Source organism: Daktulosphaira vitifoliae, unplaced genomic scaffold, assembly GCF_025091365.1.
Source record: "Daktulosphaira vitifoliae isolate Bord-2020 unplaced genomic scaffold, ASM2509136v1 Scaffold_3, whole genome shotgun sequence".
Taxonomy (NCBI): Eukaryota; Metazoa; Arthropoda; class Insecta; order Hemiptera; family Phylloxeridae; genus Daktulosphaira; species Daktulosphaira vitifoliae.
Genome location: NW_026099574.1, coordinates 25675980 through 25703257, shown reverse-complemented (window position 1 = coordinate 25703257; position 27278 = coordinate 25675980). Strand labels below are relative to the sequence as shown.

The window sequence follows — 27278 nt, the reverse complement described above, 5'->3', positions numbered from 1 at the left end:
GCAAGTAAGATAATATTAATTTTATTTAAGTCATTGGCTCCTGAGCACATATTAGCCATTGAATTACTAACCGTATAGCATACAATATAGGGCTTTAGCTTTAAAATTTTGTAATTAAACTTCTTTACAAATATCCAAATTATTTATACGATTTTGATGTCCCTGTTTATCCTTTAGTCTGTCTTCATCAGGGTTTTAAACTTCCAGTAAGAATAATCTGATAAATTTGCAAATCTAAAATTTTCAAAAGAGATATTTAATTTCTTTTGTGACCAATATATGATTTTTTTTTGCAAATTTATCATATGAATTTTTTTTGGTCATTCAATAGATTCATAATGACATGAAGACGGTATTATAAAATAGAGGTACACTCTCCTATGATACTGGTCTTTTTAATTTTCACTTATTTATTTTAATTAAAATTCTTAATATTTAACACTCCAAAGGAGATTAACAATTCCGATAAAAATATTAAGTGTGATCGACAAACTTAAATTAACAAGAGGAGAGATTAAATATGTATGTCACAATTTCAAGTAGCCATTATTGTTATATTTGTTACGCTCTTATTGAAATTTGTCAAAAGTATTATACAATTATAACTCTAATCATTCCGGTATTTATCATGTGAGTTGTGGGCGTTATGAATGAGGAAAGTCTGTTTCATGTTGTCGATAACGAATACATAAACATATCACTAGCTCTAAAACGGGCAGAATAAGAATCGATAAAGGGTCGGTAACGGCGTGATGGCGCTGTGAGCTTTTCCTCTAGTTCAAAGTGGGTGGGATTTGACCGTTTCCATCCACTCGACAGCCGCTGTTCGGCAATCTTATGACATAAATATTCTTTTTTACGTTTGTTTATTATTTATATCAAATTAGAAAATAAATACCATAAAAATTAAAAAAATATATTTCCAGACAAATGTTTATTATTATTTTTTCAAAGGCCGTGATGTAAATTAGTGGATTATTTTTTTGTCGTTTTAAAGGCGTTTGAATTCGAGCGCGCTTGTTGTTGAACAGCAATTGTCAGTCGCCAAGTTAGTTTTCCGTTCGTAGTCAGTCGGTGTCATTCGGATTCCGATAGCGTTGGACTAGTCGTCTTTCCATTACACGCACACGAATAATAATAATATTGTAATCATTTTCGTATTTCATTGTGCTTTTTTCCGTCCGTATGTTTTGCTGGTGACGTACTGTTTGCCGTCGGTGTGATTCGCCGTATGCACGGCTTTTATTTCATTAAACATATTGTTCAGAGTGTATTTAGTGTGATATTTTAAGAGTTCAACACCTGTAGAAGTTCGGGCAAGTGCCCGACTCTAAATTATTTTAGAATGGCTGGAAATATGGGCATGGAGCAGTTGATACCTATTGTCAACAAGCTTCAGGATGCTTTCACACAACTTGGTGTACACATGCAACTGGATTTACCCCAGATCGCTGTAGTTGGTGGACAAAGTGCAGGGAAAAGTTCTGTACTGGAAAATTTTGTTGGAAGGTAACATTATTTTTACTGTCATATTTGTTATTTTCATGAAAAAATATTTTTTAAATTCCATCTATTTAATATTTATAGAGATACTTAAAAAATTAAATTCTCATTACATCATATTTGAATGAATTATTTTAAATTTAGTTGAATACTAACATAAATTAATCATATTATAGTTTATCCAGAAATAGATAAAGTATTTTATTATATTATAGAGAAATTCAGTGAAACGATCATTGTCATATTGAATTAAAAATTACTATTAAGATGCATGAGGATGATATTAATTATTAAGTAACTAGCATATTATATTTGAGTCATTAATAAATTAACGTTGACATATTAAATTAGTCATGAAATGATGTGATGAAAATTAATCATTAGATGAAATATAGTAATGCTATTATACCCAAGAAGATTGACATAATTAAAACATTATTTTTTTCTTTTTAAGAGTTTTTAAGACTATCCTTTGTTCTATAATTTTCCAAAAAAATTTAGTCCTATTTTAAAATAGTATCTTTATAAATTTTTTAAATGGAAACATATATGTTTAAAAGTTTAAAAATAAGAAAAATATTATATTAAGGAAATGATCGATCATTAACAACTTTTGAACTAGTATTATGGATGTTATTAACACTTTACAAATATGATTAGAGATGAAGTACGAATCAATTTATATTTATCTAAAGGCATTTTAATTTATTTGTAACAGCACAACTCGTCTTGCTATAATATCTTTTAAAATACTAATTCAAGTTATTATTGACCAATTATTTTTTATTAGGGTAATTTTCTTACTTTTAAGCTAGTTAAAGATACATGTCCTTAAATACGCCTTACAAAATATCTTTGTAAATATTAGAGCTAATCATTATTTTATTTTTTTAATGATAATGGATCTATGTTTGGCTGCTTTACACAAAGAATTAATTTTCTGTTAGCATTCTTTATACTCATATCTCATATCAACTTTCAATTTTCAAATGACAATCCCAATTGTTTTTTTATTCTATTATATTTATTCAATTAAAACAAAAATTTTTTGTTCAAAATTAGTTTAAATTATTCAACTTTTCATGAGTTATAACTATTTAAAGTTTAGGGGCAATCAGAAAAAAATGTTATCTTTTTTTAAAAGATAGTAATATTATTATATCGTATAAGTGTTACTTATACTAATTCATATAAGTATAATAAACCGTACATCTGGTGATCTAAAAAAATTGGGATTGCTGTTTGAAAATTGAAAGTTGATATGAGTTAAAAGTATAAAGAATGATAACAGAAAATTAACTTTTTGTGTAAAGCAACTAAACATAGATCCATTATTGTTGATTAATAATATCATATTAAAGTGTCAGTTAAAATAATTTCTTCCTTTGTCATATCAAAATTTGGTTAGGTTTATTTCTTCTTTTTAACGCTTTATACGACATAAGGGCCATTGCGACTTTCCCCAAAGGAGGAGGTTTCTATACCATTGATACTCCGGGACGGATGGTTAGTCCGTTGCTAAAGATAAGGATGGTGACTCCAATTACCAAACTGATCTATTGTTTGACAAATATTGTCGCCCATGACACGAGGCAGTGCATTTTAGCATTAACGAATCGGCCACACCGTCCCGTTAGGTTTATTTATACTTCCTATTTAGTAAAATCTGTTTGAAAATTATATCAATGAATGATAAGTATTTTCATTTAGTTATTTATTTTCTCAATACTTAAAGACCTTTCTCGTTAAAATTTTTTTCTTGTTATTAATAATATAACTTGTAGATATAATTAGCTTATAAGTTTTATTTTATTAATTTTATAAGTCTTCAATTATTTTTTCATCATAACCCTGATTTACTAATAAGCGTAAATAAAAAAATTATCCTCCCAAAGTTTTGAAAATTCTATATTTTGATTTTTATAAAAAAAATGAACTTATGGTAGTAATTTAGCATCCCTAATATTTTTATTCTTAAGAGTTTATTTTATTTTTTCTTTAATTTTTACTTCTGTTTGTTCAATAATATAAATATCATATAATATTCTATTTCTCGACACCTTTTACAGATAATACCACTGATATAACTATTATTTAAAATATTGTATTATTCATGCATTACACAATTAAGAAAAAAATATTTTGTATCACTGAATATTATGATAGATACTATTTAAATTTTGCTTTTAAAAAGTTAACCCAATTTTAAAAAATTATATATACTTTAATATTAATGTATATACTATAAATTATATTTCGCAAAATGTAGTTTTCAATAAATAATTAATAGTCAATTTATACACTATTATTTAGTGAATTTTAATATTATTTTTTATTTGGTTATTTAAAGTTGGAAAGAATCTCTTGACATATGCTCCTGACCTTATGACTTGTCGTTTAAATTGTACTTATTAGTTGGTAGACAGTACAATCTTAAATTTGTTGTGATATGTATGAACTATTAAAATTACGTTATTTATACATAAATCATATAGCATTAAATTAAGTACATTTTTAAAAATTGGTATTTGTTAAAATGTACAGAATTTTATATATTTTTAAGCGCATTTTATTATTTATTAATAACTATTACACATTTTTTATTTTTGATAGTAATATTAAAATTAATTAAAATTAAATTAAAGTTATTTTTAATAGTTATATTCTATAGTAATAATTTGTTTTATTAATCATACTTTTTTAAAATTTTTATAGAGATTTTCTACCTAGAGGTTCAGGAATTGTAACACGTCGGCCATTAATTTTACAACTTATTCAAAGTACATTAGGTAAGTTTTATATTTAATTAAATACATAATTAGAAATATTTGTTTGAGGTTCTGACTATTGATAATAACAAATAGCAGTAGTAGCTATTTTACAGTAGTAATTGTACACTACTATTCAATTTGAATATTACCAGTGATTACTAAAATTTGTATTATAGGTTCATTTTCTTTATTTCTTTCACTGTATAAATTAGTTCTACAAAATAGCAGTATCTTAGTTATTGGTATTTCAATCACAGACTATATTTTAATATAGCACGTAACCACCAAATGGATAATATATAAATAATTATTAGTTATATTAACATTATATATATAAATATTTTTTTTATTAGTTGTATTAACATAATCAATTTAGATAATATAACGAAAATTATAACAATAAATTACTATTGAAAAACAACAAATTACCACCACTAAATCAAACAATCTTAAATTTAAGTAGTGTATGTTTCTACACTATTGTGTAATGTCCCTTGGTAGTTCATTTTAAGTATCATATTTTAGAGGCAAATTATAGATATAAACTTAAATTTTTAAAGGCAGTAAAAACTTTAATGTGCCTTTCAGTTCAGGTAAATTCTAATATCAAAAAAAATTAAAAAATAAGTTTTTGTTTTAACAAATTTAATAAAAAATCATTTGTATCTATTTGTTAGAAAATTAGATTAATTAAATATGTGTATTATGATTTGTCTACTATTAATCTCTTAATTTATCGTAAAATGAAAAATATTTCAAAATAGAAAAGCTAATATTATAAAAATAATAATGCAATTTTTTTGTATCTCCTAAATTACTGAAAAAAAAATAGAGATAGCAATAGTTATTGTACTGAAGTATTCTGTAATAATCAAGAAATAAAGTAAGATAAAAAAATTCATAATTTTTTTTGTTTATGTGAAAATGAGTAGTTAATATAGCATACTACTTAAATTTATTTAATACAATGTTGCTAGCTCAACTTGTATTATATTGGATATTTTTATGATTCATAGATGCCATCATATTAAAATTAAGATAAAAAAATGAATTAAGAGACATTTTAAAAATTAATCATCATTGAATATATTATTTAGATAATAATGTTTTCACTAAATTTGTTTTGTTATGCAATCAATTAATGTTTTTACTTTTTAGAATATGGAGAATTTCTGCATTGCAAGGGAAAAAAGTTTTCAGAATTTGATGAAATACGACGTGAAATAGAAGCAGAAACAGATAGAATGACAGGTTCCAATAAAGGGATATCCAATATACCTATCAATCTTAGAGTATACTCACCAAATGGTATGTTTAATCTTAATTTTGATATTATAATATAAATATTTATTAAATATTAAAACAAATAGATTTTTAGTATACTGATTAAACATTTTAATTTATTAAAAAAATGTTAATATCAACTATATAATAAAATTCAAATTATATTTTAATATAATTTATAATTTATATAATATACCATTATATTGTTGATTATGGCTTCAATTAACAGTCCTAAACATCACATTGATTGATTTGCCTGGTCTCACAAAAGTGCCTGTTGGTGATCAACCAGCAGACATTGAACAACAAATTAAAGATATGCTGTTCCAATTCATTACTAAAGAGACTTGTCTAATTTTGGCTGTAACACCAGCTAATACTGATTTGGCTACTTCAGATGCTTTACAAATATCTAAACAAGTTGACCCTGATGGTAAACATTGATTTCCAAGTTTATTAGCCAATTTATTAGTTTTATATCAAATATTCTGTGATGATTTTTAGTGCTCGTTAGTACTTTATTTAGCTTTTTTTATTATATTTGGTACAGTTTTTATTACAATTTGAGTTGTAATTATGTAAAAGAAAAAATTGGTTGAATAATTCCTATTGTGTATAAATAAGTATCACCTAATAAGTGAAATACGTAAATATCTGGTTTTTTTTTTTTATTGAATAGCTTTTTTTTTTTTTTTTTTGTAAAGTAGTTGTGTTTTAGTGTTGCTAGTTTTTTTTTTTCAGTATTAAACCTGACCCTTGTTGATTTACCCGGCATGACAAAAGTTCCTGTTGGGGATCAACCACCTGATATAGAGTATCAAATTAGATCTATGTTACTTACTTTTATTAAAAGAGATAATTGCCTAATATTGGCAGTAACTCCTGCTAATCAAGATTTAGCCAATAGTGATGCATTAAAAATATCTAAAGAAGTTGATCCAGAAGGTAAGCTAAGTATTAAACAAAATAAAAAAACAAGCATTATAATTTTACATATATTATTCAGAAATACTTTTTTCATTAAAATCTACAGAAAAGCTAAATTATTTTTATGTATATTACTAAAATAAATTGACTAAATTAAGTAAATATATTTACTTTAATATTAAGTAATGATTAGGATCCCAAATATTTTTTGTTCTTGAAGTATTTTAATGTTTTTAGTATGAGTTTATCTTACAAACTAGTTTACTTTACTATTTTATTTTATTTGAAATTTCACATTTAAATGTTTTCTTTGAAGCATTTTAGTTCAATTATTATCACCAATTTAAAATTTTTAGTATTTTATATATAGAGTAATGGATTAAATTATTAATAAATTTAAAATTCTCATATAGAAAGAAATTTTGATTCAAAAATTTCTACAATAATATGTTGTTAAATAATATTTTTCTCACCAGAGTTTAACCTGAAGTTTAATTTTCTATAATGAGAACCCCTATTTTTAATTCAATTGTTATGATAGAAAAGAAATTTCAAAACATGTTGATCTTATAATTTTTTTATTTTATGAGTTTTCTTCTGTTATTGATTGTTAAAGTTTAGCGATTTTTGACCAATTTTCTATTGAAAATTTGTTGTTTAGTATATAATAGTCATAAATTCTTCACATTGTCACATAATCAAATTTTTATTGACTCTTATTTTCATATCTTACGTTTCCAATAACTAGATTTAATACCCGTTAATAATTTATGTCCAATTGACTATGGTTGTTTCTTATATTATAAAAACTAAATAAATAATGAATTTTTATTTTAAATACAATTATTTAAACAGTTTTAAAATGCAAACAGTTGATTAAATTATAAAAAAAAAATTATTTTTTATTATATAATCAAACTAAAAATAGGGATTTCCATATAAAAGAAAAATTTGGTTTTTTATCCTTATAAGTATAAAAAAAAGAATACATATTATTTTAGAATTTTTTGAAATAAACAGTATTTTCTTTTACAAAGAAACAAAAGTGAGTGTCTTATACTTAATAATTTTGTGTAATAGTATAAAATTAAACTTTATTTATAATATGTTTAGTTGTATATAATTAATGCATGTAAAAGATTTTTTATGTAATTAGTATTATAAAGACTTTATTTGTTTAATATTAAGTTAAATTAAAAAAAATATATTAAATAGTTTTTTTTTCTTCAATGAAATGTAGGAATGAGAACTATTGGTGTTATCACCAAATTAGATTTAATGGATGAAGGAACTGATGCTAGAGATGTGCTTGAAAATAAACTTTTACCTTTAAGACGTGGTTATATTGGAGTAGTAAACAGAAGTCAAAAAGATATTGATGGCCGCAAAGATATTAAGGCAGCATTAGCTGCAGAAAGAAAATTTTTCTTAGGGTAAAATTTACAAAATAATATAAGCTCAATAAGTATATTCTCAATTTTTTTTGTATTAGGCATCCATCGTACAGACATATGGCAGATAGACTTGGAACACCCTATTTGCAGAGAGTCCTGAATCAACAACTTACAAACCATATTAGAGATACATTACCTGGCCTTCGAGATAAACTACAGGTAATCTTTAATATTTAATTTTACAATTTTAAAAATTAATTAATTTTTGTATTTAAAAAAATAAGTTAGTATTTTTTTTTATATTGTAATATTTTTAATATTTTTAATATTTAAATAATTATAATTAGAACAAAACTTGTAGAAATTCAAGTAAATATTCATTAAAAAATTAAAATTTATAAAAATAAATTAAATTAATTATATTTTTACAATTTTTTAATTTTAAATTTAAGAAAAATTTTTGTTGTTTCATAATATGTTAGTGAAATTAATAATTTAAATGCCTTCTAAAAATTTGTAAACAATTTTTTTTCTATTGTGTTAATATTTTTTGATTGTTAAATGTTAAATTTTATTTAATTTTTTTAATTTTACAAAAATAATATTTTATAAAGTATATTTGATGTTAATAGAAACAATTACTTACGTTAGAGAAGGATGTAGAACAATTCAAATATTTTAGACCAGATGATCCTGCTGTAAAAACAAAAGCAATGTTACAGTAAGAAAACAAATTAATTTTATATGTATACTGAGTGATTTACTCAACAATATTCCCATGTGTCACTTGTTAACCCACCCAAAAATTAATTTTTTTTCTATTATTCAAAACTGTTATTTTCATTTTTCATAAAAATTCTTTTAAAGCATGTGATTTTTAACAAAATAGTCTTTCTCTTCTCTTCTTCCTCGTCTTAATCCCAACTACTTGGTGTTGGCCATCCTTATCCGAAACTTCCACTTGACATGATAATTTTATAATAGTAATTTATATAATAGTAATTTATTAATTTATATTTTTAATTTTTTTATAGGATGATACAACAGCTACAATCTGATTTTGAACGCACAATTGAAGGTTCTGGTTCTGCTCAGATAAATACAAATGAATTATCTGGAGGTGCTAAAATTAATCGTTTGTTTCATGAACGTTTTCCATTTGAAATTGTAAAAATGGAAATTGATGAAAAAGAATTGAGAAGAGAAATAGCATTTGCTATAAGAAACATTCATGGTAAAATTATTTAATGCTATAATTATACTTGGTAGATTCTTGATGTATAAAAGTGTTAGAATTAAAAGTTGGTCTTGGTACAATATATTTCTAGACTAAATAAATCTTAAAAAATTTTATTTGAAAAACTATTCAATAACTTATTTTAATCATGCAATTTATTCACAATAACTGGGAGACTTAAGGTGGCATATATATTATTTTTACATTTACAAATTTTGTTTTGTTATCTTTGTTATATAGGTATAAGAGTTGGTCTATTTACTCCTGATATGGCTTTTGAAGCAATTGTTAAAAAACAAATTGCTAGGTTAAAAGAACCAGCAATAAAATGTACAGATCTTGTTGTGAATGAATTATCCAATGTGGTTAGAATATGTACCGATAAGGTAAAAAAAAAACTGAAAATGAAATTCAACAAATTCATGTTGCCTAACAAAATTATTATTTAAGATGTCTAGATATCCTCGTTTACGTGAAGAAACTGAACGTATTATAACATCTTATGTCAGAAGTCGGGAACAACTATGTAAAGAGCAATTGATTTTACTAGTTGAGTGTGAATTAGCTTATATGAATACAAATCATGAAGATTTCATTGGATTTGCAAAGTAAGTTTTTTGGTAATTTATTGTGTTCATAAGGTAAAAAAAATAATTAATATTTTTTGTAATATTATACTTTAGTGCGCAACAGTCATCCGATAATTCAAATAAAACTCATAAATTAGGAAATCAAGTGATTCGGAAAGGTTGGATGTGTATTCATAATTTAGGTATTATGAAAGGTGGATCTAGAGATTATTGGTTTGTTTTGATGTCTGAAAACATCTCCTGGTTTAAAGATGAAGAGGTATTAAATTAGTATATATATGATAGAATTTTTATTGAAACTTTTCATTATTATAAATTTAAGGAGAGAGAAAAAAAATACATGTTACCTTTAGATGGTTTAAAAATAAAAGATGTTGAACAAGGATTTATGTCACGCCGACACACTTTTGCCTTATTTAATCCCGAAGGTCGAAATGTGTATAAGGTAATATTATTTACTTTTATTTTGTGCATAAATATTTAATTTTAATAATTGTGTAGCTACAGTTTAACAATAAGTGTTGTATAACCAGCTTATAATAGTTTATATAGGTGGCTCATAACCATTTTGATTCAGTGCCTCTTTCGTATTGCAACTAATTTCATATTTACTAACTTCTAACCCTTATTATTCTCATTAAAACAAATTGATTGGTAGTTAAAATATACTATTTATGTACTAAATTTTACAAATTATGTGTGATTTTAAGAAAAAGCTAATAATGAATTTGCTTAACATAAAAGTTCTAACCTATCTTTCTATGACTGGCTAAATACCACTTATTTTATATTATCTTAAATCAAAATAAAATTTTGTTTTATAAATTAAAAAAATAAAAGGTTATATTATTATATATTATAGGATTATAAACAACTAGAATTAAGTTGTGAAACCCAAGATGATGTTGATTCTTGGAAAGCCTCATTTTTGCGTGCTGGAGTCTATCCAGAAAAATCCTCGGATACATCTAATAGTGATGAGGTAATCATCTTTTAAATGACTATTTATAATTTTTATTTATACTGCTTAACACTTTATTAATTTTTTTCAAACTTTCTGATCAGGATGGTCGTGAGGTTAGTAGCGTTTTAAAAAATTTTCTGCTAATAATAAAGCTTTTTTCATTGAAGTTTTTCTACATAAATAATGTAATTAAAAATAATTAAATATTTAAATTTTTAATTGAATATAGAGCAATTCAGAATCTACTACATCTATGGATCCAGTTTTAGAAAGACAAGTTGAAACAATTAGAAATTTGGTTGATTCATATATGAAAATTGTCACTAAATCTTGTCGTGATCTAGTCCCTAAAATCATCATGCACTTGATTATAAATAATGCTAAGGATTTTATTAATGGAGAATTATTGGCTCACTTGTATGCATCAGGCGATCAGGTATGAAATCATTAAAAAACTTTTTATTTTGTAATAATAAAGTGAATTACTATATTATTTTTAATTAATTTAAATATGGGTGATTTTATTTTTTGATTTATCTTTATCTAATGGTAATTCTAATATCTAATAGTAAAAGTTTAGAAATAGATTTAAAATATTTTTGCAATAATATCAAAAAAATAAAATGATTATTATTTTATAATTATAATTTATATATGCATAATATTAAAGGTGTTGATATTGATTTAAAGGAAGCATTCATGGATTATCTAAATCCTAGTAAATACAATAGCAAAAAAAAAATTTATCTAAGTTATTTCTCTGAAAATTTAAAAATATGAAATTCAAATAAAAAAAAAAAAATCAAAAGTGAAAATATTAATTTTACATTATTTCAGTCTCAAATGATGGAAGAAAGTGCAGAAGAAGCAGTAAAACGAGAAGAAATGATGCGTATGTATCAAGCTTGTAAGGAAGCTTTAAGAATAATTGGAGATGTATCAATGGCAACAGTTACTACACCTGTTCCACCACCAGTAAAAAATGATTGGCTAGCATCTAGTCTTGATAATCCTAGGTGTGTTTAAATTACTTATTTTAAGTTTTTATATATAGTTTAACATTGTGTTTTTCTATAATTAATATAAGGTTATCTCCTCCTAGTCCTGGAAGTGCTGGGCGTAGAGGAGTACCTTCAAATCAACCTCCAACTAATGCAGCTTCTAGAGCACCACCTCCTCCTCCAGCTTCAGGAAGACCCGCTCCTGCTATACCTAATCGACCTGGGCCAGAGCAAGGACGACAACCACCAGCTCCACCAGGTAGACCCGGAGGACAAGGTTTACCACCCCCATTAATTCCTTCGTAAGTTGAAATCGTATTTCTGCTTCTATTAAACCAAATTAAAAATGGATTTATTTCATTGACAATAATTCATGAAATATTCCTATTTTTTAGTATATAGCTATATAAGCTTTTTCTAATAGTTATTTGCTAAATAGCTATGTACTTAAGTTTAAGTTCTTACTAACAAGTAGTTAGTTAGAGCTACTAACATATTACATTAAGGTGCAACGGCGATGGTGTGGTTTTTTTTATATTTCAGACGCCGTTAAATTGTGTCTTCAAGCATGTCTTTGGTGGCCAGTTTAAATCAGCAACTTCATTAATAATTAAATTAATTATTTCACAACCATCTGATATCTACAATAATAAGCAAGCAAAAGCTTGATTCTGATTATTAAAATAGATTATTACTTTAGAAATTTTTAACATTATTACACAAAAAAATAATTGAAAAGTTGTCTTTTTAACTTGACATCGTTTAGTTAAAACCAGTTGTATTTCATACAGTATAAAAAGTTAGATTACTTATCATTGTTTAATTTTGGTGATTGTTATATGTTATTTGTTATTAAATTCAAAAAAAAAACTTTAAATTTCCCTATATTTCATATTTCTTTTTAAATTTGATATTTTCAGTTTTAAGGTGATGATTGTGGAATATAATATAAAATTACCATAAAAACTTTATGTTTAATAATTAAATACTTTATTAACAAAAATTAGATTATTTAATGTAGCATAACATACTTCCATTAAAAATTAAGAAAAATGTTTTAAATGGCTTGATACATACTTAAAAACTAACAAAATAAATTCAGGCGTTACATTGAAAAAACTAATTATCACTTTCATATTTTTTTAACCCTCTTTTAGGAGTTATAGAAAAAAATTTAGATAAAAATATTACTTTTTATCCACCCTTCAAAAAATGTTCTTTTATTTACACATGCATAATGTTGCATGTTTATTCATATAATTTATCACTTAAAAATATATGTTTACATTTTCTGTTTTTTAATAAATATTTAAGTGTGGAAATGCTAAAATGTAGTTTAAATTAATTTGGCTGTATAAGGTAATGTGATATTATTATCATGACAATTTTTTCTCCATTTAACATAAATTATAATTTAATTCTAATTTTTTTAATCTTAATCTTAAAATAATTTTTTTGTTATAAACTTGTATTTTTAAAATTTTAAATATTTTTTCCTGAGGTTGTTTTAAAATTTTCCTTTTCAAAATTTATAAACTCATTTAACATATAATTGTGTTAAATTAAGTATTATATTAAAGCAAAAAAATTTAATTTTACTTTTTAAATCTTAAAAAAATTCTTATTTCTATAAAAAAATTAAAATTAAAAAAAGTTTCTTTTTATAGTAACTCTTAAAAATTTTATTTATTCCTCAATTTTTAGGAATATTAAAACTATTTATTAAAAATAAAGTATAATACATTTTATTTGTACTGATATTTATAATATTTGTATAGTATACTTTTTTTTAATGATCATCTATAATAGAAATAAGTTAAAAGCATTTTGATTCTTGGCCAGTTTTTTTTATTGGTCTATACTACATCATATCCTAATTAAAGTAGTAGCTTATTGGGAAAGAATTTGAAATAACCTAGTTATAAATTCATATTATTATGGTGATAAATTGGAATAATAGGCGAGGATCTATGCCACAAATACCACAACGAGTGCAGCAAGCAGTCGGTCAAGCAGTAGCACAAGTAGCTGTAAATGAGCTCACTAATGCTTTTGCCAACCGTTTTAAATAATCTGTGGATATGTCTAACTGGTGATATAAAAAATATGGTAAGTTAATAAAATAAAATACTTATAATATTAAATTAATAGCATACTGCCTTAAATGAAATTTCTTTTTTAAACTTTGGTAATATTTTTCTGATTATCATTTTTATTGACAAATTAATTGATTTTATTTCAGCTTGCAAAAAAATCGTTTAGATACAAATTTTCTTCTATTTAAAAAACTGATGAGTGTGCAAAAAAGACAACAAAAAAAACTAAATATATAACTTGGTAATAAAATTAATATATTTTAATTTGATTTCCTAAGTTAAATCTAGAATTATTAAAAAAACATAGTCTAGATGTGATGTTTGTATTAAATCAATGTGATTATTAGATGTTAGAATAATGTTAAAACATGAATGTTTTTTGTTTGTTGTGTACATAAATAATGATATATTATTGAATGCCTCATTATATTTAAATAAGGCTCTGTTATCGTTATTTCTAATTAATTTGTTCATTCCATTAAATATCTTATAATTAATTTAAATATTTTATAGTTATTTTTTTTTACAATACAAAATTAGGCATATATTTTACTTGGAAACAACTATTTATTTATTATTTTTCAGTTGGCAATTATTTTTTAAATGTTAAAAATGTTATATTTTTATTGACTGTAAACCAAAAAAATAAATAAATATTTATTTATTTAATCATAGATTATATTATATATTGTAATGTTTAGTTACCAGAGTTCCTGCAGCTAAATACAACAAGTATTTTATTTTATATAATTTATTACCATTAAAATATATCTGATACAAATTGAATTACTATTACATCTTTAAATGTTTTATAATGATTTATCTTATAAAAAGCATTATCTTTAGTAATAATTATAATGTATCATTATTCATAAAGTATTATTACACATTTTTGTGGCTTTGCACTACTTTATTGCTTTAAATATTGTTGTAAGAGCAATAATAGATTATATGTTACTATAATTGAGATGATTTTGTTAATAATATCTTATCATCAAGAAATGTAAATTATCAATAACGTTAATAAATATACTAATAGTATTTAAATTAGTCATGAAAGACTAATTTTTTAAGTGGTTATAATGTGCAAAAATAAAATTGTAACTTGTAGAATAATCAAAATATATTTTTAAGCCAAATACCTCAAGTATAATTATTATTTAAACGTTTATGTTCTTTGTAGGCTTATAAATAATTTTAACCCTTGTTTCGGTAGACATCACAGTTATTTTTTATGTTAAATTTTATTTTCCATTTTTAAAAAACTAAACTTTTAAATCATATTGATTATTGTTTGTAATTATGGTAAATAATACAATTATTACTGCTTCTATGTTCAAAAAATAAAAAGATTAATTTGAGTTTAATATTATAGTCATAAATTGTTTTTTGCTTAAATGGAATTAACAAAATATGATACTATACAATATTGATTAGTTTTGTAGTCTTTTAAATTAATAAAAATCTAATTATAGGTAAATTATAAGTATGTATAATTTAATGTGGAAACAAGAGTCTTTGTTGCATTTTTTTTCTAGGTAAATTTTTATGAGTATTAATTTTAAGTATGAGTACAAATAGTTGTTTTTCATTACTGTTGTTAAGTGTGATATTAATTTTTAAAATATTATTTATAAATTTATTTAAAAACTAACAGAATCTATATAAATAATAAATATAACACTAATAAAATAAATTTATTGAAAATTTGAATTTACCTAGAAAAATAATAAAATGATGAACCTTGTAGACGCCATGTATGCTCATTAAATATTATCTAAAATAAAATTAGTTTTGAAATATCATAAGTACATAGGCACAATTTACAAGATTTAAGTAAGGTTTAGACCCCAAATTCTGTTGATACCATACCTAATAAATTAAGAAAATTACACATAAATTTATATATAATTTTTTTTTGGAGAAGTGAAAAAAAATTAGACCCCACAAATATCAAGTTAAAATTGTGCCTATAATTTAAATATTTAGCAGTTAAAAATTTAAAATAAGTGTTTTTATTAATTTTTTGAAAAAGAAAACAAGAAAATAAATTATCAATATCCCCAATTTAATTGTAGAATATGGTTAATAAAGACAATTGAAAATCTTAATTATTCACTGGTTGTTGTGAATAACAGAAAAGTATATATATATAATAAACAAAATATTGTTCACTAAATTGTTGTTTCTTCTAAATAATCTGATCATTAACTACTAATGCTTTTGTGGTATTATTAACATTTTGCTTGTGTGTGCTTCAATTTTTTTAATATTGTTTGAATTATCAAAATCCATTTAGAAATGGGATTAAATAATAGTTTTTATTTCTGACTCGTACTTTCTTTAGTAAAATTACTAGCTTTATGATTATAAGAAAGGTTAATGTTTGAATTCAAGTTTCTTAATTAATTAATTTCTTATTTAATTATGTTTAACATCTTCTCTAAAGAAATATTGTTTGTACCTGAGAGGATGAGTTAACCAAAACTTTTTATTATTATAATTTTTTTTTTAGACGACCTGTTAATCTAATGCCTTCACGTATGCAAAATCGTCTCCACTTCCAACGAAATTAAATTGTTATTAAAATAATGGTTGTGCCATTTTGTTACCAATTGTTTAAAATTTTTAAATAAGTTATACTATTTAAAAATTGTATTACTCCATTTAATTCCTTTTATCTGTTCCTATTGTACATCCATGTATCATATATGGTCACGACATAAACTTAAATGCTGTTTTCTGTTGAGACCAATTTTAATTTTAATTTATAGCTACCAATTAATACCAATGTAATTTTATTACAGTAAATATTTCTAATCTGTTAAGATCTTTTTTTTATAAGTTAATTTGTGTTTATTAAGCTAAACGTTAAATAATAATTTTTTTTATACAAATATTTTAGAAATTTTTATTTAAAATAGTTTAAGAACTTGATCATCATTACGTAAGGGTTATAACTAATAACTGTTTTGAAGTACAAATTTTGAAATTATTATCGAATGTTCACATTGCTCAATATTAAATTAAATTAGTTATTTTGTGAAAAAAAAATTCCTAAAGCGATCCTCTTAGAAAATTACTACATTTTTAATTCATTCTTTAGCTGTTTGAAAGTTTATTTTAAGATTTTAAAAAATGAGATAGGATAAAAATTGAAATGCATCAGTTTTTCCTAAATTTTCCTACACCTGTATGTTTTTAATATGTTCATTTATACACTAAATTTGTTCTCGGTTGATAATTTAAAAAGAAAATATTTCTATTTTAAATTTATAGTCTGATTAGGTTTTTGCTGAGGGTTGATGAATACTAAAGCCATATCTATCCATAATTTTCTATAAAAACAGATGAATTTTTTTGCTGATCTAACAAGAAAAATTTTCTAACTAGTTTTTCTTTTATAATAAAATTTAGCGCTACAGTTTATTAAAACATGTTAGATATTTTTTAAATATCGACTAGAAAAAAAATCATTAGTACATACATTAGTTTATTGGCATTGGTTAGTTTTTTTTCTAAACTTTTTAAAAATGAAGAATCACTTGAACACCATATAGGAATTTTTGAAAAAATATTAGTAAATCTGGGTATTATTTTTGAAAATTATTCTGTTTTGTATAGAGTTTTTGATGGTTGAACCACAAACACAACGTCCCACATTCTTGGCGCCGTCATCTGAAGCTAACAATAGAATTTTAGCTGAAGTAGCGATGGCCTAAATCTTAATAACTGCAGTAGTAGTAACAACGCCAGTCTAAATACATTGCTCGCTATAATAAAAATATAGCCTTCTTTTTAATTTTATCTATGAAAGTAGTCTTTTGCTGTAGTATTTGTGTTTGAAAAATTGTATTTAACTTTGAGAAAGTAATATGGAATTAAGGCGACACTGAGACTATTAAATGTATATGTAGTGAAATGAATTATTATTTGCGCATAGGTTGTAGTCAAATTTGCGTTATGAACTTGATTGTCGCTGTATGGTACCTGTGCTTATACTATAATGGTCCATTAGAGGTCGTGCCAAACTGTTGTGTAAAAATAAACGTTAAAAAACCGTGTCAAATGTGATCGCGTTACCGGTAACGTGAATAGGATCAAGAAAATGTCAATGGGTCATACTATCGCTGCTAATTATGAACAGTACATAAATTAATATAATTAGACAAATAATATAGCTGATCCCAAATAGTTGGAATAGAGGCTAAGGTTATGATGATTATTAAACAAATCACTTCTGTGTTGAACAAATCTTCTGTATTTGAAAACGTTTGATATTTAATTTTATGTTATAGGCGATAAATGGAATTTATGCTAGGTATTATATTAATTTTTAGTGAAAAAATATATAGCAGGGAAACTTAACGAAGTTATAGCACCATAGTTATACAGAATATTAATAGCAGTCTTGATTCTTAATAATAATACTTAGTAACAGTAACGTGTCTATATAAGGGCTACCATAGGATGTTGGTCTAAGGTGCAACGAAAAGGGCGTCCCTGAGTCTTTCGGGGCATCATAGCCGATGATACTAGAGTAAAAATGTATATAATATTATTTAAAATTAATATTCTCTATTTTAAGTTTTTAAGGGTAAGCTGAAAAAAAATTATTTTTTTAACAAAAAATGTTAGGGGACATCAAATATAAACTATCTCAAGGTGCTTAAACCCTTAATATGCCTATGATTAGTAACGATTTCATTTATATGAATATTTATCATATATTAATAACAAATTGATTTTGTAATATATGAAGGTACTCAAGTTATATTTTGAGGAATAGTAACCATTATATTTAATCAGTGTGATAAAAAAAAAAATTAAAATTATACATATATAACTAGATTAAAATATATTTTATAAGGTATTTCTATCATAAGATTTACATCAACTTCAAAAATGTTTTCATACGGAGGAGAGTAAAAAGTTATACAGAGATTGATAAAACGTAAATACAAATATTGATAGAACATAAATGAATGTATAGTAAAATCCATACATTTTTTACAATTGTATAGTAAGAAAGTATTGGATAATATGAATTATTGTTTTTTATTGGTATTTTAGGATATTTTATAGAACTTAAGTTAATAGATAATTATCTATTTTAGTTGGAATATCTCATTTAAAACTGAATAATTTAATTCGAATTAAATTATTTAGATTTAATAATTAGATGACGCGTTGGAGGTTTACGAATTTTTTAAGTATACGATTCCGATTTTGTAGTACTCATTGTAATATTCATTGCTATTTAAATTATATACAAATTATTAGAATAACTAGACTATCGATTTTATTATTAGGCTATACATGGCTTTTGCTATAATCGCTGCAGTACTATTTATTTGGTTTCTTTTCTAAAATTATCGTTATAGTTTTATTATCATATATTCTTCTAAGGTTAAATACGGCTGTATATAAAATGTATTTTGTACGAAGAAAATTAACTAAACAAAATAATTTTGTTTAAAAATAACTATTCTGATCAAGATTATTATCCAAAACTTGGAGTTTTAATGTTATATATTTTTAAATTTTTAAATTTGTGAATGGTAATATTGTTATTGTTCATAGGCTTAAGAAGCGGTATTGATCAAAGATACTGAACATTTTTTCTAAAAATGCCAATTTTTATTGTCTAACTTTTCAACTACCTTATCTTATCAATAAAATAATTTTATAAAGAGACATCATTTTTTTTCAAAACTCTAAATTTGGGAATAATGTCCATAATATGGAGGACCTTTTTATCATAAAATCATTTTAATTTGATTTTTAAACTAGTCAATAAATTATGACGTTTTTAAACTATAAAGTACTATTATGTAAAATCTAATTTGTTTATTTTTTGAGCTTTTAAGGCCCATTATAGGCCATTTTAACCAATGATATTGCGGGACGGGTCATTAGTCCGTCGCCGGAGAGAGGGATGGTGACTTCAATTACCGAACTGATCACATGCTCGGCAAATGAAGCCGCCCGTGACCAAGTTTCGAACCCGAGACAGTGCGCGGTCAAGCACTATCGCGTTACCGACTTGGCCACGCCGTCCCGTAATTATTTATTTAAATTATGAATATTAAGTTTCCTTATTTTTAGTTATTTTTGTGTCTATAATTATTAGTACAAAATTGAACTTAAATTATAAATCAATTTAAAATACTATTTTTAGCAAAATGAAAAATGATGAGTATAGTTTTTATACTTTTTTAAAATTTATGTTTTTATAATATATATTTTTTTAATTAAATTTATTGCTATTAACGTAGTGATATTGGTATTTATTGAAATAATTATTTTATATATGTAACATAGTTATTATTTAAATTATGCAAATCAAACAATGTTTTTATCGTGTTAATTATACTTATTTCTTTAAAGTACTCAATATTGAATGCTACATTTCTTGACTGTATAAAAAGTTACTAGTCTACTTTTGTTTTATTAAATTAAAAAATATGCCAAATAATCTGCTATTAAAAATAGACTATTGTGACTCATTCTACTATAGTCTGTTTATCGTTAGGCAAAAATACATTTACATCGTGAAAATATAAGTTACAGACATTTAAAATATTTTCGCAATTCGTTTATATATATATTTTTTCATAATAACACGTTTAGAAACTTAGTTTAAGTAGAATTTTGTTGAAATAAAATTTTATTAAAAATTAATAAAAAGAAATATTAATACATGACTATATCTAATTATAATTTTTGAAAGTAAAAATTTAAGTACTTACCTGTTTATAAAATTATCGTTATTTTAGGTTATAGGGAATAAAACGAGCATATATTAAGATTTTGATTAGTTTTGGAGTTTTAAAAATAATTTTTTGAATATGCTTGTTTGTATGATAATAAGAAACCAATTTTGTATTTAATTATCCATTGTACTATAATTAATGTTTGATTACCGACCGGTNTGTATTTAATTATCCATTGTACTATAATTAATGTTTGATTACCGAAGTGTGTTATCAGCTCATCGACATATCATTTTTCTGTATATAATAAATTAATGAAAATTTTCCAAATATAAATTGAGTGATAATCTATGAAGTTCTATAAGGTAATATTACTCTATAAAAAGCTATCATGACTTTATAAATAAAAAAAGAGGATTTGCCTAAACATTTTACGCGTTACCTTAATATTTTATGAAACGTATAAATTTCAAATTAATAATGCAAAATAAAATCTTCCAAGAAAAATCCTCAGATGGAACACTTGTGGGAATTATTTAATAGCACGTTAAAGGTTTATCATTTCTAGTACAGACATATATACGTGTATGACTAAGTCACTTTAGTTATCGGAGAAAGATTTTAAACATTGAAACGTTTTTTTATTTTTTATTTAAGTAAACTGAAACATTTTAGATCATTAAGTATGTTTTATTCTTTAACAAACAATTTTTCATCGATTAATAATCAAAAGTTGGGTTATTTATATATTAATTTTTGTAATTAATAAATGTTAGTATATTAAATTTGTCTACTTTAAAACAAATCAATGGCGTAAAAATTAAATAATATATTTAAGTAGTGGTAAAATATTAAGAAATAAAATTAAGCTGGTTATTTTAATTTATAGTTGATTAAAAATTAAATTCATTATAGTGACTTTTTTGTTCATATATATATATATCAAAATTTTAAAAAAACTCAAATAAACTTTACTTTTCAACCATACGGTACTAGACAAAACTGTATTAATATTGCCTATACAAGTCGCCGTGTAACAAAATTTTTGTATACATTCTATTGCAAAAAAAACACCTTTGTCAAGTAGAGATTGGCATGCAGACTTTTTAATTTTTAATATGTTTGGATAATTATTATGTATGGTATTTATACACTGTAATTTAGAAAAAAATAATACGCCTGAGTTTTTCATAAATATGTAATAATTGAAGTTTCATGAATCATAATAAATATTAAGTTTATTGTAAAAAAAATTATTTCTAAGGGTAGTTTTAAATGATGACTCTTAAAAATTAAATAGGACCCTATAATTACTTTTATACAATTAGATGGAAAATTAACTAAATAAAATCTTTAGGAGTCGATTACTAGTTTTGTAAAATTACTTTTTGAGTTATTAATATTTAAATATTATGATAATGTGAGAAGCAGGGTAAAATTAGACACAATCTACTTTTACCAACACATACATATTACTATATTGAACAACCTTCTCACATTTTCATTAATTTTTTTGTGGCTTTGAGTTTAATATTTTTAATATTTTTTAGTTTTTTAAATTAATAATATTTTTAATATAGTTTTAATTTTACTTAATTAATTAGCCACAAGTGATCAATTTTTATTATATAATTATGGCGTTCGGGCCTTTTGATCATAATAAAGAGTTAAACAAACTGATGCATAGCAGTATGTGTTTAGCGTTGATAATGGTAACATTGTTTCCGAAATACGTATCCGCGACTTTTCATTAATTTTTTTGTGGCTTTGAGTTTAATATTTTTTAGTTTTTTAAATTAATAATATTTTTAATATAGTTTTAATTTTACTTAATTAATTAGCCACAAGTGATCAATTTTTATTATTATTATAACCTTCTCACATTTACCTAAATATTGCAAAAAATTGTTCTAAGTCAAAAGTAAAACTTTGTTGTCGTTTAGGTTTAAATTGTTATCATCATCTAATTGTATAAAAATAATAATAAGTTTCTATTTAAATTATGAAATTCATCTCTCAAAATTATCCTTAAAAATAATTTTTTTTTTTTTGACAAAAATTTAATATTAATTATAGTTTATTTATATAAATTAATGATCAGTTTTACATCCTTCTATTTTTTGAACTTAACATGTTACATGCTAACATGGTTTTTGGCTAAGTCAATGTTGAACGAGGTGGGTATTGTGGCCAAGTTGCGCCAGAGATCACAACAGACACAACCAAAGAGAAAATCACAAGAAAAATCTCGTTGGCACCTTGGGGATCGAATCAGACTAGGCTAGACCGATCCTATTAATAATATTAATTATAGCTTAATTATGTTTTATTAAAATACAAAACAAAATTTCAGGGCAATTATTTAAAAATCATTATTTATTGAAAAATTTTTATTTAGAGCCACTGCATTATTAATATATTTTTAATAATTACTTAATTTAATCATATTTAAATATAATTAAATTTAAATAAATATAAACATTTTCCAATGGATAATATAATGTTATGTTAATTAAAAGGAAATTGTTATTATTTCATCCTTTTATGTGTTGTTAAATTTAATTTTAAACTATATTTTTTGATATTTTTAAATAATTAAGAATTTAATCAAGATCAAATATTTTAATTGTAGCATATTTTTAAACACCAGCAATTACATAGAAATGACTTCTATAATTTTTACTTAAATTATTTATTTCCATATAAATTCAAAGAAATTGTGATTCTAACGAAATATTGAGTTTTTCTCACAAATTTATTGTTAATTATAATTATAGAAGTTCCTAACCACATATCAATCTAAACAATACAATTTTTTAAATCTTCATCAAATTTCCGCACGGATTATTAACAAAATTAAAATCAATAATTTGAAAAAAAATTTTTTTATTAATTAGTTTTAGCTTTGATGCGAAGCTAAAAAAGTATTGGTTTTACTATAATGTGTATTTTTTGTGTCTGTTACCACTTTTTCTCAGCTCTCAATAGACCGATTTCTTTCAACGATACGTCAAAAGGTCACAAATCTTATCTAGTCGAAGATATTACCCTCAAAAAATTGAAAAAATTTCCCTCAATCCTTGTAAATGGGAGAAACCTCCAAAAAAATTACAAATTTAAATTCATTTCTACAACTGTTCTTACGGCTTCCGATATGAAGCGATCACGTTACTTTTTAGTTATTGAAATAACTAAATATAATATTATATGAAACTATGTATACTTATATTGCAAGGGTAAGTTATTTATATTTGCAAAGATAAAAAGTAATTTATATCATTGAGAAAAAATAATATCGTATTGTTTAATTTAATTATGTTTTCAGTTGAATCTGCCGTCGGTCTAAATGAAATATTTACAAAACAAAATTTGTTTTTGTTTAATTAAATTAATTTGATGTCCAGCATACGCCATAGCGCCTGGATAATGTTAAACTAATAGATGAATTTTAACTATTTTCTCCATCAATAAATAATTAAAAAAAAATTTTTTATGGTAAAGCATAATAAAAAATAGGGTAATATATAATATTAACCTATTTAAACATTTTTTTATTAAATTCTTGTGTCAAATATATTGAAACCAACTTATTTATAAAATAAATTTATAATAGTTTATCTGTTTAAATATCATGTAAAAAAAATAAGTTTATTGTTCTAAAATTAATATTAACAATTGATAAACAAAAAACTTGATAACGTGTAAAACATATTTTGTGTCAAATTTTATATTAAAGTCAGTGACGTAACCAAGGTTAGGGGGACCGGTCCCAACTTAAACAGCAATATTCATCTCTAAAATGAAGTGTTAAGCAAACAAAAGTTTAAAATATGAAAATTTGTAGATTTTATTACTATGCTCCCCTCTCATTATAAAATCTTGGCTACGTTATTGGATAACATGTTAATATAACAAGATCTTAACTATACAAAATTTTTCTACGAGAGCTTATAAAAAATGTGTTTTTGGTGCATAATTTTTTTTTTGGTGATCACAAAAGGTAATAATCTTCTTTTCCATCCTTGAAATTACTTTCTGGTTTTGCCACTATTGATGTGTCATATTAGCCACATATACATTATATTGAATAGTGAAATTTACCACTATAGTTATAATTTTTGGTATCCAATAAAAGTTATTTTTTTTATTAGAGAGTTGAATATGAAACGTCATGATATTAGGCGTAAGGTGGTAAATAATGAAAAATGTTTTGTATTTTTGTATAAAAAATGTTTTTTGAAAGAGAAAAAATGATATTTAGCTCCTCCAAAAATGTCCACCACACTATGCCTATGTTATTGACACGTATAATATGTTTAATAATTAAAAAATTTATTGATATTAAAAAATCAACAAAAAAAAAAAAGAATATGTTAATTTATTATTATACATTAGACATCGACGTGAATCAAAATATTGAACAAACTGTATTATACCTTTATATAGAATCTAAAAATTTAATAAAAAAGATAATGGAAGGTTTCTTCAAAAACAGCTCTCTTTATCTTTATATTCTTATGCTAATTCAATATTTGTTTATAATATGTATATTTTATATAATTGAGTGAAAAAAATTTCCCTATGAAATTTCATCATAGTTATTCAACTGGTAAACATGTTTTTTTCTAAAAATTCTACCCAAGTACATACCATACTTGGTCTGTTGACAAATTGACATAATAACGCACGTCGTTTAGTTATTCTCTCTAAGACGAGTTTGAGAAAACATTCACACTATGAATTATTTTTTGCTACTCGGCTCAAATCGCCCTTACGTACATTTTTGGCAACATCAGAACGTGGGTCGAACGATAATAACGTTGTATACTGAGCGGCATTTCATTTTTAGCAAATGAAAAAATCATTTGTATACTTCTTAAACCTAACGCAGTTGTTAAAATTAGATAGCGTTACCAATGTATGCGTTCAATTTAAAAAGAAGATGGTTAAAATTGCGGAAAATTAATTAGGTGTACGAATATTTACACTGGCGGCCGCCCAGACGGTCTAACGCTTTCTTATATTTGTAAACGAATTCGATGTTCTCAGATTGATATCGGTATCTACTATTAATAGCATTCAATTAAAATATAACTAGTTAAGTTAAGAAGCCTAACACCTTTTGTGGCTTTAAGTATAAGGCAATTAGCCAAATTTCTGTTAATTGACAAAATCGACATAAAATTGAATATATTATCCTAGTTATGGTTATTTTATATTTATTTTTAACAAAAACAGAATTATCTAAACTTGTGATTATTATAAAATTGATTAAGTAAAATAACTTTGTACTCTTAAAAAACTTAAATATAGTATACTAATAAACTTCTTGAATAAAATAAGTTAAATTCTTTGGAAGTAATTTAAATAAAAATATATAGTTACGCTTCATAATGCAATAAATAGATATGGTAAACAAAATATTTCTATTATTAAAATTTAATTACATTTATTGATAAACATATTTATTAAATAAACTAATGTATGCAAATTAACTTTATAAATTATAAATAATAAATCATATGACTTAAATTGATGCCAAAAATATTTGGCTGAATATTTAAATATCATTTTTTTAACATTTAAAATGATTCTAATTTTTGAAATACCATTGAGTGTTATTGATCTATAAAATAATTAATAACTGTATTTACAATCGAATTGGAACTGAACTTAAGATTATCGAGGCCATTATGCTAATAAACATGAAGAGGTATACTAAAACTATTTATTTTTATTACTTTTGTATGTTAAATATAATACTGTCATAAGATTTTTTTCTAGTTTTGATGCAACTATTGAAGTTTAAACTTAAAAAAATTGTTTAACAGATTGGCTGAAATTTATTATTTTTATACAATCGTATAAAATTATTTTTTTTCAACTATGCTCTAAAATTATACAATATAAATTTTATTTTACAATTATATACATGACCATTATTATATTTTTGGAATTTTATTTAAGAAAATCTATGCATAAACATACATTTCATTGACTAAATAGTCAATGAATAATAAAATGTTTATTTATAATAATTTATTAAGTTTTCGTAATGACATATTTTAATTAAGATTAAAACATATTTATAATATTAATTTAAAACTAAAAAATATTAAGAATATTTAACTCAACAAATACTACAAAATTTTTGGTCTTTTAGACATTTCACATTTGTGTTAATTATTTATTCCCATCTATAAATATTGATTTTATACATAAAATAGTAATTTAATATGACTAAAAAAAAAAAATTAAAATACAAAATAAATAATTTATGTGAAATGCAATACATAATTGTACCAATTATTATAACAGTAAAATGCTGAGATAATTATTTTCTTTAATGTAGCGTATCGTCTGAAAATACCTAATATAAAAATAGAATTTTCTCTGTAAATAATACTAATTTTAGTTTCCAGTTCTAGGGAAAATAGAAGTGGCAAAAGTTGTGTTTGACAGAATTTATTTCTTTGCTTTTTTTTAAGCGAAAAACAGTAAAATGAGACAATTTAGTGATCATTACAACAATGCCAACAAAATGCCGTTCACGAAAAAATTATCTAATAAAGATACATTAAGTCATTTCGTGAATCTAAAATATTCCGAGACATTTAATAAGTTAGGAAGTATTGTTATAAAAAATATGCAATTATAATTAGACTATATAACAAAAGTTATTATAGACATATATAAAATAGATTAACAATTAAAAAATATTATTTTGTATGATATTTTTATTACTTTTATATTTATAAAACAATGATGGTCATCTCACGAGGCTCTTATGATGTA

General features: G+C 23.5%; 1 protein-coding gene across 9 annotated transcripts; it reads left to right on the top strand.

The window, feature by feature from the left end:
* Positions 1-1062: 1062 nt before the first annotated feature.
* On the top strand, positions 1063-16601 carry LOC126901063 (dynamin). 9 transcript variants are annotated; one of them, XM_050677253.1, is made up of 21 exons: positions 1064-1509; positions 4219-4292; positions 5433-5582; positions 5788-5991; positions 6300-6503; positions 7726-7918; positions 7978-8098; positions 8512-8600; positions 8914-9113; positions 9357-9502; positions 9567-9724; positions 9800-9965; positions 10029-10151; positions 10569-10688; positions 10772-10783; positions 10900-11106; positions 11508-11686; positions 11758-11973; positions 13632-13780; positions 13914-14008; positions 14469-15247. In XM_050677253.1, the coding sequence occupies exons 1-19, from the start codon at positions 1346-1348 to the stop codon at positions 13741-13743; spliced, it is 2838 nt and encodes a 945-aa protein (XP_050533210.1). In that variant the 5' UTR covers positions 1064-1345; the 3' UTR covers positions 13744-13780; positions 13914-14008; positions 14469-15247. The 9 variants fall into 9 exon arrangements, with proteins under 9 accessions (XP_050533214.1, XP_050533213.1, XP_050533210.1 ...); XM_050677257.1 differs by lacking the exons at positions 13632-13780; positions 13914-14008; positions 14469-15247 and adding an exon at positions 16283-16601 and having other exon boundaries at positions 1063-1509; XM_050677256.1 differs by lacking the exons at positions 13914-14008; positions 14469-15247 and having other exon boundaries at positions 1063-1509; positions 11773-11973.
* The last annotated feature ends 10677 nt before the right edge of the window (positions 16602-27278 follow it).